The sequence below is a fragment of the Ciconia boyciana genome, chromosome 9, assembly GCF_034638445.1.
Source record: "Ciconia boyciana chromosome 9, ASM3463844v1, whole genome shotgun sequence".
Lineage (NCBI taxonomy): Eukaryota > Metazoa > Chordata > Aves > Ciconiiformes > Ciconiidae > Ciconia > Ciconia boyciana.
In genome coordinates, this window is record NC_132942.1 from 25,291,287 (window position 1) to 25,306,922 (window position 15,636).

Below are 15,636 nucleotides of genomic sequence, written 5' to 3' on the forward strand. Positions count from 1 at the left end.
ATCTCAGGGACGGGCACTATTACCAGCCAGGATTGCTGCAAGGGAGGATATGCTCTCTGACTGTCAGCTCAGCTGTATTTTTATTCTGAGTTGCTGTTTATAGTCTATAGAGACGAAATGGATGAGGGAACTGAATGTTAAACAGGCTATGATGGGAAAACCAGAAGAAATTCCACATAATGCTGACAAAAAAAAGAGAAAAAACCTGCCAGGAACGCAGTAAGTGCTTGACCTGGTGCAAAGGCTTAGCTTTTTTCCTTTTTTAGATTTTTGATTAAAGTTTCAGCTTTTGATGGAAAAGAGGAGCTAAAATGTCCATGAATTGAGGGCAGTATTGGTAACCGTGCACTCCTTTCCCAGAATCACTAAGAGAAAAGGACATGAAAAGATCCAGCCTCTGTTACAGAGCAAAGTGGGGTTTTCTCAAACAAAATACAAAAAAGCTAATACAAAAGGTCCCTCTTTTTGAGAAATTAGGATTGCAGCACCTTCTGCTAGAGCTGTGGCTAAAATCGCGCCACAAGGAGTTTCTTGTTTTGATGCACAGAGATGTCTGTGCCAAACCTTAGTAACCATCAGCTTTGTGTTAAAAAAGCTTAAGAGCAGTCATGCAAAAGAGCAGATCCTGTCTCATTTGGCCAGCCTTGACATTGCTCCCACACACAGCTCCACTTGGGCACCTGCTTAGGTCCGATAAACTCAGTTTCTCTGGCTGGCCTGGAGTGCAGCCCTGCAGCACTGCTGGGTACTGCCAAGTGCCAGTGTCCCCCGAGCCCTGGAGGGCTCTGCATCGGTAACACTGCTAATGCTCTTGGATCCCTCTCCCTCCATGACGCTTTACTGATGGGAAATGTTATCTGCTAGAGAGAAGCTTACTTGGGCTTGAGATTTGCTGTGGTTGAAGGCAACCGATCTGGGAAATCACTTGCACTTACATGTACATACATTGCTAGTTGAAGACACAAGCTCAGGAAGACCATGAGACTTGCGAATATGCTCTAAGTAAGACAAGCAAAAATGTTTGCTGGGAGCAGGCTCTTGCATGAAGACCTGTGTAAAGAATTTGGGAACAGTTCCACATGCTGTGCACCACCAGGAGGGTATTTTATGAAAGGGAAGTTGGTTGTTCAAAGGCATGAGGATTTAGATGCCAGATTCCTTCTGGGAGAGCAGGGAATCACTAATGCCAGCTCACTTTAAAGCATGCCCTGGATTCTGCTGCTGCTTTGCTAAGTATTGTGGATTAGTTAAAAGCATGAGTGAATTAAGGGGATGGAAACAGTGCTCCAGCATACAGCAAGCAAATTTGTGGATGCAGTCTTCTAATAATTCTGTGTCAGCAGAACTAATAGACATCAGAAACTTCATTTTATTAAAAGCATTTTGTGGAACCTACTTGTAATGTTGAAAGTCCGCTTGTTTGATTTATAGGCTTTCATCAAATAATTCTTTTTAACTCCACGGCAACTTTCTAATAATGCTGCTTTTTCACAAGGCCACAAGGGCTTCATCCTCTGAGCCGTGGTCAGCAAAGCAGGGGCGAGCAAGCTTAAGTATGTGCTTGGGTCTAAAGTCTGGGCTTAACATTAGCACAAGCTAACTTCCAACTTTTAATGGCACTGCTGAACGCCTTGGGGTGAGATATTCATCTCTGATTCAGATCCCTGTTGGATCAGTGGAAGGACTTTCAGCCTTCAGACTTCCAGCCCTCTCCGATGGCACGAGAGAGACAAGAGGTCTGTGGAGGGTCCCTGGCATTGTGATAACTCCCAGCTTCCAGAACAGCACCTCGAAGGAATTTAGAGCATCTTTGGGGTACTCTGAGATTTGGGGAGGACTGGTTTGGTTCACTTGCAGCTGAAGTGCTCCAGAAACAAGCTATATTTGTTTTCCTCTGCGTAGTCTGCTGAGAGCTTAGCTACGTGTGTATGAGGGTCTGCCTCCCCCACTGAACTCCTCTCTTGGGCTGGGAGAGCTTGGGAAGGAAAAGTTATATCTAAAATGACATTCCTTCTTGTTCTAGTCTCTCTGCCATCAGGGTTATGTAAGAATATTATTGCAGAGTGGGGTTACTGGGAGACTTCAGTGAAGATCCACAAAACCAGGTCCACAAAATGCAATCAGGAAGGAGTGAAAGGTGCAGTTTGCCTCATGGAGAAAAGGGAAAAAGGAAGAGGGCATGATAAAAATCTTCCAGTATATAGAAGCGCTACTATAAAGAGGATGGTGATGAGCTGCTTTACAAGCCATCCAAAAGATGGCAAGCAGCAATCTAATTTGCAACCAGAAAAAGTTGGGGTTGGCATTATTGTTAGCTTTCAACTGTAAAGATTGTGAAATTTCCACTATTAGATCTTTTTAGACAAACGTGTCAGGCATATGTTGATTCTGTCTGGACCAAGTGGACAAGTAGGTGGCTGAAATGTGTCGGTAGTGACAAATATCCAAACCTTCCCTGGAGAGGAAGCCTGCAGATGTTCTTCTGAATTCAGATGGAGTCGTTCAGCTCCATGGTCATAGACCATTCAGCCCAAAGCAGCAATGATGGATTGCTTTTGCCTATTCACAGTGAAAAAGCAAGTGCTCAGAGATAGGAAGCTCTGGTTAATAATTTGTTGGCCTGCCCAGAAATGTGACACTCTTGGTACTGCCAGTTCACAACTACGTTTCCTGACAAAGAGATCTGCTTCTCTCTCTGTCGTCTTGATTCATCTGGATGTCTCCGGTGGGCTTAAATAATTCATGACGATAAAAGTTTATTTTTATGCTGTCTCGGAATGGTAATGAGGGTTTGTGGAAGCTGGCAAGATGCAGCAGGAAGCGGCAGGGTGCAGCTGCAGCCTTTGCACGGGTGATGTATTCTCATCATTAGCAGGTCAGATGCCAGGCAGCCAGTAGAAGCGAGGGCTTCTTGCATGCTGCCCTGTTGCAGAGCCTCTGCTCTGATCTCCAAGTATCACTAAGGCCTCCTTCTCCCCAGCCAAGCTCAGGGCATGGCTTGCTGTGGCTCTTCTCTGTCTGCACTATGGGTTAAGAGGTATGGGTGGCCAGTGCATGAGAAAATCAAGCACCTTGTTTTCTATCTGCATTTAACTGGAGGCATTTCCATGTCCAGATGCTTGATGTCAGCAAGCCTGAGAGCGAAACTGGGGACCTCCTAAAGTAACGTGATAAAAATTTACAGCTTGAGCTGAAGCAGCCAAGCTGTGGGACGTGCTGTCTGCACACTGGAGGGCTGATCCTGCAGCCCCTCAGTGCCTGGCAGTAGGGTAGTGGCCAGGAACAGCAGAGGGATCCTTGTTGTGGTCAGCCAGGACCCACAGGGGAACATGATGGGTTATGAAACAGCAAAGCTGGACTCCAGCTGAGGACAGCCTAACAAACCCCATGCATTGGTCTCCCAGAAACCAGTTACCCATTTGTAATGGTTAAGCTCACTGCATCTTTCTGAGAGACCTGCAAGAGGGTTCAGTTCCTGAGTGATGCTGGGAACCAGGGCACGGGTTCAGGGAGTGTGCTGCCAGCCCCACACCTACAGGTGTTGGCTCGGCATCGAAACTGCCTGTGGGGCAGAGATCAAACACCCTGCTTAGTGGTGGTAGCCCTTTGCCAGCAAAGAACTTGGGTTTAAGTCATCCTCATACTTTAAGTGGACCACTAAACATGGTGGGGGTGATCCTATGGCATTTATTGAAATAAAACTTGCAGGGAAGCGAATGGGAGCTCTAGCTATGCATCTTTAGCCTCATTGCCTGCGATACACCACAGTATCAGCCTGGGTGGGAAAGGCTCTGTGATCCCTTTGCTATGCATTCCTGTACAGCCAGCTTTCTCATTACCTGTATACTCAGGAAAGCAGATAGTTAGTGGAGATTTCTTAATTTTCTCCTCAAATATGTCCTTCTTGTTTAGAAAGAGGATGATAGACGTATCTGTGAACCATTTGTTGTTGCAGATGCTGTCAAAAAGCTTCAGTGATTCATGCATGCGGTTCTGCAACAGAAAGGAGAGATCACATCAGGCCAAAGACAGCGACTCGGGGATGTTCAACATGTAAGGAAATCTAAAACAACTAAATTAAGGAGGAAAACAAAAAAAAAGAAAAGCTACAATATACATAATAAATTTATGTATACATACAACTGAACGTATACATACACAGATGCAATCCCTATAACATTTGACATACAGTTAGTAACTTAAGGGCATTTAACTATACAGAGCTGTTTTGATTTTGCATAGCGTATAATTTACAGGATCCCAGCTCACAGAAATCATCATGCACCATGCATGGATGGGGAGTTACTTTTGCCCTTTGATCAGATTTATGTGTCGGTGCAGCTCATGCAGATTTTCTAAAACGTTTTCATTACTTTTTAAAATTTTTTTTTTACTTTCTCGAGTGTGTGTGGCACACAACTGGTTGGATACATTAACCAAGGACTGGTAGATCCTTGAATTAATCTAGAGTTGGAAGCAGACATCAAGGTGACATAATTTTGGAAATGACCTTGCCGTGACCTTTGCCTGGTTTTGTTATTTTGTTTAGTATTGTTGTCTGTTGTTGGGCTTTTAATTTTTTTAATTTTTTTTTAGTTCTCTTGGAAGTGGCTCAACAGCAAGAGAGGAAAAAAAAGTGAAAAAGGAAGAGGAAATAGTATAAAAAGCAAAAACGTAGCAAAGGGCACCTAAGAATAACCAGACTAGAAATCAGGCAGCTACCACTGATGTTAGCTGATGCCTCTAGAAGAACATTAGCTACACGCCAGCAGAAGAGCCAAACGTTCAAATGCATGCACAGTGAGAAGTCAGTGTTTTGGTTCTAGGTCATGCAAAAAATGACACAGGAAAGGAGAGAGATAAGAGGAATGAAAGCAATAGACCAGTTAAGAGAGTTGCAAAGTCCGCCACATGGTTTTATGGTGGTGGAAAGAGCTCACGGCAAAGTCAACCAAGTGTCATGTTCCCTGCTGCTTTCAACTCTCAACTCGGTCTTTCTTTTGTTTGTTTTTTTTTTTTTCTCGGTTCAAGAGAAGCTTCATACCTGCCAAATTTGGTTGGTCTCTCAAATGCTCATTTTTTGGCCTTTGTTTGGCTAGATAAGGTCAGACGGCCGAGGAAAAGCTGTGAAGGTGCTGAGGCTGGCGACGTTTGGCGCGCGAGGCCGACGCCGGAGTGTGCACGCCGGTCGCGTGGCCATCTCTCAGCCGGGAGCCGGGTAGCGGAGAGAGCAGGCGCGGTGAGGACGAAGCACACCCAAGAGTCAGGGGGTTATCAAAGGCAAAGCATGGTACAGACCAGACCGGCTCCTCGGCTTTTCCCAGCGGCATCTCCTTGGGACAGCACTCCCCAAACCCGCTAGTGCACATACGAGCCTGGTTACAGCAACCACAGGAGATACGCTAGAGAGAACAGGGCTGCATGGTCTCGTTGCCAGAGGGTCTTTTGGGGCGGGTGCAGCGTGTCCCCCCCGGATTTGGAAATTCGGAGTGGTGCAGGAGACAGCTGGGGGCTTTCACCCCTCTCCTGCTCCATTTCATGCCCGCGCTAGCAGCATAATTGAGCCCAGCACTTTATTGATTAACGCTTTCCTTTTCATTGACATACTTTAGCTGCTGCTGAATGTTCTATTTAGATAACAGTGGCTCTGTATATGAAGGAAACATCCGATCCGGCCCAGAGTGAAACAGGACGCGCGCGATTTGCTGTACCGTACACCACACGCTTTGCTACCAGACCTGAAATGACCAAGCATCTCCCCACCGTGCATTGTACCGACACACGGGGAAGACGCAATCATGTACAAATGTAAAAATGCATTTACTTATTGGGTCTCAGTTGCAAGATGTTCACTTATCTGGATCATCCTGTGTCTGTGTGCTGCTTTTTGCTAACCCAGTTTGTACTGGCTGGTATAGGAGCTCCAGAGCAAAGCTCCTCTTTGCTATTTGTGGTGTCAAAATTGTAACCATGTAGAAACCTGCAAAGGTTTTGTACAGGAGATCCTTGGCTACCCAAAGCCTTTGGGAGGAGAGAAGAAAGCGGAGGGCAGTTAGGGGAAGAGAAAGCAAATACAATTACTGTTTTTTAAGCAGGGTCCCTCACAGAACACTTTTAATGACATTTTTATCACCCTTGCTGATTTGAAATAAAAGCATGGAGAAACACATGAACGCTGCTCATGGGTTAAACCAATACCTCACCTGCAGCAGCCATTAGCCTGGAGGTCACCGTACTTACCGCGCTGCACCGCGCCAGCCCCGTACCACGCTGCGCAGCCCCGGCGGGGAGCAGCAGTGTGCAACTGCGCCTGGTGGCACGGGAAGCACGATGGGTGACATCAGCTCTGGTTAAGAAAAAGAAGCTGAGGACTTCACCTGAGCTGGGCTTTGCAGCTAGGTGAAGCTGACTTTCCTACAGTAGCAAGACTACATAAGAATCCTACAGAAATCCTTCTGCTTTGCTTATATGGTTTGATTAATTTGCGTTAATACCTGTTAGGAAATGAGAGTGTTTTCCCAAGAAACAGTGACTCTTAGCGTCCAGTTGTAACCAGAATATACACACAGCACAAACCAATACGTCCCTGTAGAAAATGAGAGTTACAATAAAAATCCTCTATTCCTTTCAAATTCCAGAAACAAGTTTCAAAGCTTCCTCAGGCTGCCTGACCCGGCTTTCTGGTCTCTACATGTCGCTTTTTCCCCCAGCTCTGCCGGTTAGCTGAGTAAATATAACCACCGCTCTGCCCACTCCTTCTTATTTACCTGGGAAAGGTTCTGATCTTAAAATCCACCTTTTCCTTCCCCATCACTAAAGAGAACAAGACATTATTCAAAAGCAAGGAACTGCTTTCCATGCGTGGCAAAGTGCAGAGCAATATCCCCATGAGCAGGTACGGATGCTCCTGTTGCAGCACCTTGGTGCCACGTGGGAAATGCTGTCACATCCCAGGAGGGCTCCCGGGAGCCCACACATGGACGCAAGCTGTCCCGATGCCAGCTAACACTGGGAATGCCTCGCTGTCTCCCTCTCCTTTCCCTTCCCAACTGTTTTAGTTCAATAGATGTTTGTAGGAGACCTCCAACAGCTCAGGCAGGCCTTGGCTGAGATGTGAGGATGGGGAGGCAGTCTCCGGGTACCACATGTAAAAGGACAGGCTGCTGCTAAAGGAGGAGTGAGAAGTTAAGGCCCCAAATAATCCCCCTTCTACCAGTAAATCCATAGTGAAAGACCCTTTTAGTCCCTTAAAGCTTTCCCAGGGCCCCCTCAGGAGCACCCGTGCTGCTGTAATGGGGCAGACGCTCCCGCTCTGCTAGGAGGCATTAAAGATCACACTTCTCATACTTTTATATGAAGTGATATAAATTACTTCACCTGCTTTTGGACCCATTTTGCCGCTTTTTCCTACTTTATGTTGGGTCTATCATTAAGGGAAGGGCTCTTGAAACATTGGCTTCTCAATGTCACTTCTTATTTCAAAATCAGTATTTTAAATCCTTACACCTTCAAATGCTTTACACCCCAACAAAGAAAGCAGCCCCACCAGCCACATTACAGTGGAATAACCACTCGCCCATACAAATTAAAAGTCCAGTTAACTTTTCCTGTGCAGGACAAGAGACAGAACTGCTTATAGCTGAGTTCAGATGTCTTTGCACAACTGTGTTCCCATCACTGATGTGAAGGGCAAGGAGCTTTCTAATGAGTGTGAGGGAGAAAGGATGCTGCGGTCAAGACTCTGCCCAGGCAGAAACACACTCATAAACCCCATCTTTTTTTCACCAGAGCATGGCAGGAGACCTGGTTATTTCTGCAACACACAGTCGATTCAATCTTTTTTGTTTTTCTTGGTGATTAAGTGCTAACTGTCATGCTAACTATAAGGACACTGATGGTTATCCTAAGCACAGAAACTCCATATTCCCCCTCCTGCTTGTATTTCCTAAGGTGCCCAAGCCACTTCCACTTGCTTTGTCACTCCTAAGGCAATTTCTGAGCGCTGCAATTCAATTTTCCTTGCCCAACGACAGCATGCTAACCAGGTCATGCAATGAAACACAAACCAAGAGGCCAACACTAATGCACACCAAGGGTCACCAGGACAGCGCCTTCAACCCATCCCATGCTCAGCAATGGGGACACGAACAATACTCGCATGTCTTGGCTAGATATGGATTACCTAAATATCTTCATTTCAGAGGCGGCAATATGCAGCATGAACATCTCCCTCTCTTGCCATGACTCCTTTGAATTTGCGAGGAAAAAACCACAGAGGATAGTCTCAGTTCCCACAATAGTTCCCATGCCATTGCTGTCTTTTTTTAAATTCCATTAGGAATTGCATTTAGAAGGAACAATGCAAATCTACCTTTGTTAATCGTCTTCTCCAGTTTTACCAATTAATATGACTGCTGTCCCTCTCTCCTCCCAGGTTACAGATCTGAGGCTTTTCTTCCTGTAACCTCAGCTTATGAAACACAAAGATAAGTCACAAATGAGACAAAATAGCCTCATTACGCAAAGACATAAACCATGGAGTTGTTCAGTCAGTTAAAACAGGATGTTCCCACTGTGTACAAATACAGTAGAGAGCTCTGCAACTCCTTGTGATGGACTCAGTAAAGGCAGACGCAGAGGCAGGTGTAATACCTTGAAGACGGTGTCTTGTGAATTGGACGGGCTGGGCAGAGGATGTAATTTTGCCTTGTGAGCTCTAGCTGTGGGCTGTGGCTGGCAACCATGGCACTGCTTGAATTGCCCTGTAGGTTTGTTCCTCTCCCCTGGGAGCCGGGCACGCAGGGAAGCAATTTAGATCTGCCAACAGCGGCGTAAGAAGGTGTCTGGGGCAATGGGAGAGGCTGGATTCAACAGCACCAGTGCTAACCAGGGCTTTCTATGCAAAGCGTGGTCTTTATGGGTGTATGGGTCTAGAAATCACAGATGCAGAAAGTTATTTTATTTATGTCTTTCTGATCTGGACATAGAGAAGTACTTGCTTTCCTTAACTCCCGCTGCATTGCTCTTTGTGGCAGGGAATTGGAGAGAAAATATATCCCTTACAAAAGACTACCTGGTCTTAGGGAGTGATGGCTTTGCACACAACAGTCCTTTATTAGCTGCTGCAGGAGGATGGGTGCTCAGTCTTTTAAAACAAAAAGCGCAATAAACCACAAAAAAACTTTACAAGTGTAGAGCTGTGCTTTAATTTTAAGGGCAGGGGCAGGTCAGGGGGCATTTCACCCAGCCTTGTTTAGCCAGCTCTTTGCTCGATCTCATTTGAAAGCATTCAAGTAAACCTGTTTTCCGTGAGCTTCTTTCAGTGAGACAAGCTGACCCTACAACTACACTGGTCCCAACGCTCTCGCACTAATTGAGCTTAACAAGGCGAGCCCCTGCTCCATGTTAGGCTGACTTTATCTGAACTGCAGTTTAATCCACCTGAAGTGCGGTTTGACTTAGAGAACTGCAAAAAGACCCTGTGAAATCCTGTGATTGTTGTCAACAGGGTGCCAAGCACACGAGGAAAAGCTGTTCTCTCCATGCACTGGCTCTGCAAGCGTTTTTTTGGGCACCTGGGATGCAGTAGGGCTCTTTCCCTTTCATGGCTCCACGCCAGCAATGAAAGCTCTACAAGTCTTTTCATATTCACAGAGACATCTGTACAGCCCCCAAACCTTCAGTAGCTTAATACAGCTGGAAGTGCCTGGACCGTAGTAAGCATCTCTATAGAAAATGAAGATGGAGGAGCAGCATCCAGCTCACTCTCTCAGCTGCCTCCTCTTTGTGTTTTCTAAGTGAGAAGCAATAAAAGCTGATTTACGTCATTAAAGGCAGCAGATGTGACGGATGCAGACAGGCGGCAAATCAGCTGACTGAAGAGATGCTGCTTTTACTGCTGAGTTTTTGGAGAGGAACCACGTTAGCAGGGAGGAGACTGAGTGCTTGGGGGTTCAGCTGGGAGAGGACTGAGTCTGTGGGCGCTGCGGTTTCCACCTGCCATTTGTGCTGGGGGCATAACAGGGCAGACAAGATCCGACACCGTCATTTTTTCCTATTTGCATCGACCTTGCTCAGGGTTGTTTATTTGGGTTAGGTGGGGGCATTCTGCAGGCGCAGTGGTGGTGATGCTGAATCCTTTCCCTGTTTATACCCAATGTGTAAATGAACAGCAGCTGCCTCTGCCCTCCTGTTGCTCAGTACCCCCAGAAACGCTTTGTGAAAAGGGATTGAAATAGCAAGCAAATGTCAGCGCTGCGCCGGAGTGCAGCTCCAACTTTGCTCTTGCATCCGGAAAGCAGGCAAGCCTGCTTTCCGGATGCAAGAGCAAAGTTGGAGCTGCACAAATCCCGGTTTCTGCAGCGGTGCACTTCAGGGGGGAGGCTGAGCTGGCACCCTGCTCATCACTGGGGTGGTACTGGGTGATGGACAGTCACTGGCAGAGCACAGCATCCCCAGGAGAGAGGCTGTAACCTCCATCTCAGAAGAGCTGAGTTAAGGCTGACATTTAAAAAGTGGCATTGGCGTTCAAGCCCTTCCATTTTGTGCTCTGTGGCTTTGAATCACAGGCTCTGCCTTGTGTAGACTGGTGCCCAAAGGTGACCTGTATTAAAGGCTGCCTTTGGCTTCACAGTTTGGGTGTCACAGCCCAAGTTATACCTACAGAGCACCTTGCTCTCTGCTCAGATCACAGCTTTGCTCCCTGCCCCCTGGGTCTGCCCTCTCCCTGCATATTCTTCTTTATCTCCTGGGTGCGTTTCCCCTGTTCAGCTGCAGAGCTCTATGGCATTGAGCTAATGGCTGAGTTTTTCAAATCACTTCAGGAGATTTTGGTTCCTTCCCAGTAAATCCTACAGGACTGAGCATCCTTGAGCATATCAGGGACAGGGTCAGAGGGAGGTGACAACTGAGGATTATAAATAAGCAGACATGAGAGGGTGTAAGGTGTCTCAGTCAGTCTGGAGGGACACAGTTGTGATGTTAATATCACCCTGAATTCTGGCATCAATACGACCCAGACAACCAGGTGACTTGATCAAACAGTTTGCCAGAGCTCATAAACCTGGCTTGGAAGAGGCTAGAAACCACAGCCCCACCCTTTTTGGGAAGGGACAACTGATACCTAACAGCAAGCTTTCCCTCGATTCCTTCCTCATCAACAGCTTTCTGCAACCCTGACATCTTTACCAGTAGGAAAATGAAGACCCTCAGAGAGACACAGCTGGCAGGAGCGAGCTGTCCATACTGCCACAGACTGGGCAGAGATTAAATCATTACCAAAGTCTGAGTATGGCCTCCAATTCCTTTTCAATGCTTAGACTGGGTGCTTGCCGCAGTCATCGTTAGTCCAGAAAGCATGCATCCCCACCACACTGAATGAACGGCCAGAAGACAGTAATGAGTCTTCTTTCTGTGTATTTAATTCACTTGTATTAATTGCACTCTAATACCAGGGAGCGCACAGCTCCTCACTAGCTTTATTTCCAGATGGTATTTTGAGCCTAATGTCACAGTGGGAAGTCATAAAAGCTCTCCTAGAGCAAATTACCTGAGGAATCAAACAGTTCCAGTCTCACTCAGGAAAAAGAATTTCTGTAGCCTGAAGAAATAGGTTATACTCCTAGCCTGAGCCTGCCTCGGGCATGCACGGCTGTCCTGCACCTCTGCACCACAGCGTGACCACTTCCTTACATTTGTTTTAAAAGCCCACCTAGCTATATCTCCTCTCTTTCCGGATATATGGTCCCCTTAACACGTTTTGAAAACACACAGGTCAGCTAGAAAGGAGAGATAAAACACTGTGACTTTAGCGGTGCAAGGAAGCGTTACCTGGACATGCAGGACTTGATTTTGAAGAGTGCAGAGGAGGACTCCCCAGGATTTCAGAGTCAAGGGGGAGTGACTAACAGCAGCACATTACTGTAGCACCCCAGTGAGCATTCGGTGATGTCTGAGCAGTTGCTGGCTACGCAGTATCCCATAAAGAAGTGTCGGGGCCTCCAAGACCCTGTTAGACTCACCGTGGTTTCATCTTCATGGAGCACCTGGTCGTAGCCACTCAGCGCGACACAGAAGATGATCGCTGTGACATCCTCAAAGCAGTGAATCCACTTCTTGCGTTCTGACCGCTGGCCCCCGACATCAAAGAGCCTATGGCACAGGAGAGGACCATCAGTGCCCGCTCTTTCTTTGTTATGAGGAAACTTTAGCAGTCTTGGCATTTTCTGACTATATGGTCCCTGGAAGGCTCCAAATAGGAAGCAACAGGTCTTTAACCACTGGCTGGGTCTGCTCCAGAGCCTGGAGCCAAGGAGGACCAGGAGGAGCAGTTACAGCTAGGGATGTGGGGATTTGTGGGACAGCCTCAGCAGTGTGCTGGGTCCCAAAGGGTCTGAGGAGGTGGAGACCACATGCTCTTGAGTTTTATATGCTCTAAATACTGTGTGTGCGGCTTTCTGTCTTCATGCCCTCTTCTCTCTACTGGCTGGCATCATGAGGGTCAATATATAGCGTTAACCACATGTGACTGACCCAGTTTAGAGAAAAGATTTGGCCAAATATTTTTACATTTATGAGGCTTGATCAGACTTGGGGCCAATCTCATATTATACCTCCCAACAAAGAGGTGTCATTTGGGTTAGAAGAAGGTACTGTGAGCTCCTAGCTTAAAGGCAGTGATTTTCAAGACAAGATTGCCAAACACTGCATATTGCTGACCCCCCAAAATGCTGTGTCCTCTGCAGTGGGAGCCATCTGTGTGTTAACCAGCAGTTTAACAATTTCCCCTTTGGGAACTGTGGGCAAACACTGTGACAAATAGATGCCCTGAAAATTTACTGTGCAGTTTTAGACTAACCTGAAGTGGAGGTTTTTGAATGTGAAGTGGGTTTCTACGATGCCAGTTGTTTTGACCCTGGTTCGGAGGATATCCTGCTCCGTGGGCTGGTAGTCTGCAGCTCCAATTCGATCTAAGCTGTCTAGGTAGCTAAGAGAAGAAGGAAAAGAAAAAGAAAACAGATAAGAATAAGACACACATTAATCTTTGTCAATCTCACATGAATCCTTCAGCTTCCTATTAATCTTTTTCAAACTCATTTTTCATGGTTGAATGTATTGTAGTTAAAGGAAAAAAAAATCCTATTGTGGCGAAAAAGAAATGTTAACAAACCCCACTAACCTAAGCAAAAAATCTGATAGTGAACGGAAAGCAGGAAATTAAGTGTGCATGTGTTGTGAGTCCTGATTGCAATCTGTGAAAATACACAGTTTTAATATTACTTGCTATTTTTACTCCCTGAGGGATGAAGGTCCCAATCTGTCCATTGTGCTGGATGCTGTACACATGCTTTTCTGCAAGGCTTTATTCAAAACGTCACAGCCTTTTCAGATAAGAGGTTGGAGCATATAGGTCTCGCTCCCAGAACAGACAGGTCAAGTCACCTTTGGGAGATGCCTCTCTCTCTGCTGGGAAGGGAGGGAGACGGGGCAGCTTGCTCTGACGAGATGCCTTGCCGTCAGTCAGCTCAAATTAAGGGAGATGAATCTGTCCGAGTGAGTCACTGCTTCAGTCTGAAATCCAGCATAAGGCTGTGATTGCGGGAGATGCAGCGCTTGGACAAAATCCAGGGGCCCGCTCACATGGTGGTAATCTGGGAGTATAAATTGGGTTTTTTTGGGGGGGTAGAGGGCAGATTTAGCTTTCTAAAACACTTGGATAGTTTTAAAACATTTACGCTTATTCTGCTGTAGACTTAAAATCTATGAACATAGGCAAAGCCTCCATAGGCTTTGGGTAGGAAGTCCCGTCTTTCAGTGTGAAATGTTTTTGTAGAGGAACCGAACAGCTGTGCACATATGACCACAATCCATTTTTTCATCCACATTCAAGACAATTTTTCAAACCAACTCAGCCCAACTAAATATCATTTATAAAGAAAAGAGGAAGTTGGATTACAGTTTAATATGAATTATAAACACAGAGCTGCATCACACAGTAAAGTCTTTCTCACCACCATTGAGGTGCACACAGACACTCCAGTTCCTCTTAAAGAGTGTCTGATGTGCATTACAGGGCATAAATGCCTACCTCTAGCCCCAGGAGCATCAATCTAATGCGCATGAGATGCTTTCAATATACTGTGAATATAATAAAGCAGGTCTGTGCATGAGCAGTGGTCTTGCCCTTTGGATCTCTGTGCTTCTGGCAGCCTGGATGTCACCCAAAGAGGGAGTGGGGCAGGAGGTGACATGCTGGGGGCAGGATGGGAGGCTACCAATTCAAGTCTTAGCCAGAGGATGGCAGCTTTGCCCAATGCAGCTGGCAGAAAATAAAGGGCAGTAAGAGGAGCTGTGCAGTTGTAGGTAAGGAAAAGACACTGTTGTCGCTGGATGGTATGAGTTTACCGGTGTGTGCAAGAAGGTATGAGCTGAAACCATTCACATAAGATAGCCATGATATCTAAGCTTGACTTTCAGTATAGCTAAATGTGATATTTTTTTTTTAACATAGAGTGTGGGTTTAGTCCCGATGAGTAACGCGGTCACACCGACTTGGTGGTGAGCACATTTCCCTCTGTGCCTTGCCAAAGCACATCCCGCTTGGTCTGAATGCGCTGCCCTGTCCTGCCGCTGGAGATGCTTTCCCTGCTACATCAGAAAGCATGAAAAGGCTTTCCATCTGTGTCCTGGAGGGAGTGCTCTGAGCCAGGCCTCTGGAGCAGGATGCCTAGTGCGCCGGGGCCATGCACTCTGCCACCCGAGAAAACTCATTGCCACTGGCCTTCATGCCTACCCTGCTAGCCTGGAAAAACAGACAGACAACCAAACTCTACACTAAGGTGAAAAACAAACCTCACCCCACTCGCATCATGTATTTTGGCTACCCATCATTTTTATCATTCATTTTTGCTACAGAATTGCAAGAATCATGTCACCCAGAGAAAAGTATATAAGCTAAGCAGGCTTATTTTTATTGTGCCCTTTTTCAAGCATTTAAAGCCATTGTGGTTTTGTGACAGATGCTCCCTTAATAGCCTTATGATGGGCCCTGGATGGATGAATGGGGCTTCATTTGAAATCAGATCCTCTGCTGTGATGGCTGAAGCCACGATCACTCATCTATTCACAACTGGTGTCAACTCCTGTTATTTAAGAGACAGCTGCATTTCTTCACATGTCCCTGCAGACCGAGGCAGCTCTGCAGTGCTGTTATTCAGAGACCCAGGCTCTCCTCTGTCCTCAGGAACAGAATATTTCAAGGTGATGGTAAAAAGTGGAGGTGTAAGAGAGGGAAGGATTTTCTTTCCTGCTTGCAGCTCTTGGCAGTACCCTGAAGACCTTTATCATGTCCTCCATCTTCATTTTCTGTATTTCCCTGTGATTAAACTCTCTTCAATTTAACATTCCCTATTAATTATTCTTGCCTTTGAGATCCTCCTTTAATGCTGGGAGTACAGCAAATGAAGAAATCTACTGCAAACTGGCCGAAGGACTTGGCATCACAGCAGCACAGTGATGGAGGAGTGCGTTACTGTAATTACTGCCTTCAACCTGCAATGATTTGCTTGTGAACAGTAGCATCCTTTAAACCCCAGGCCGTGTGCTGGGACTTCAGGGGGTTCTCACTCTTGCTACCAG

General features: G+C 46.3%; 1 protein-coding gene across 2 annotated transcripts in view; it reads right to left on the minus strand.

Annotated features, from left to right (window-relative positions):
* Positions 1–15,636, minus strand: part of GNAO1 (G protein subunit alpha o1) — a 146,888-nt gene that overhangs the window by 12,673 nt on the left and 118,579 nt on the right. Inside the window, exons 5-7 of one of the 2 annotated variants that reach the window (XM_072872414.1) lie at positions 12,857–12,985; positions 12,021–12,150; positions 3,840–3,993 (exon numbers count right to left, since the gene is read on the minus strand). In XM_072872414.1, the coding sequence (XP_072728515.1) occupies positions 3,840–3,993; positions 12,021–12,150; positions 12,857–12,985 (413 nt within the window). The remainder of the gene's footprint in view (positions 1–3,839; positions 3,994–12,020; positions 12,151–12,856; positions 12,986–15,636) is intronic. The other variant, XM_072872415.1, reaches the window with a different exon arrangement.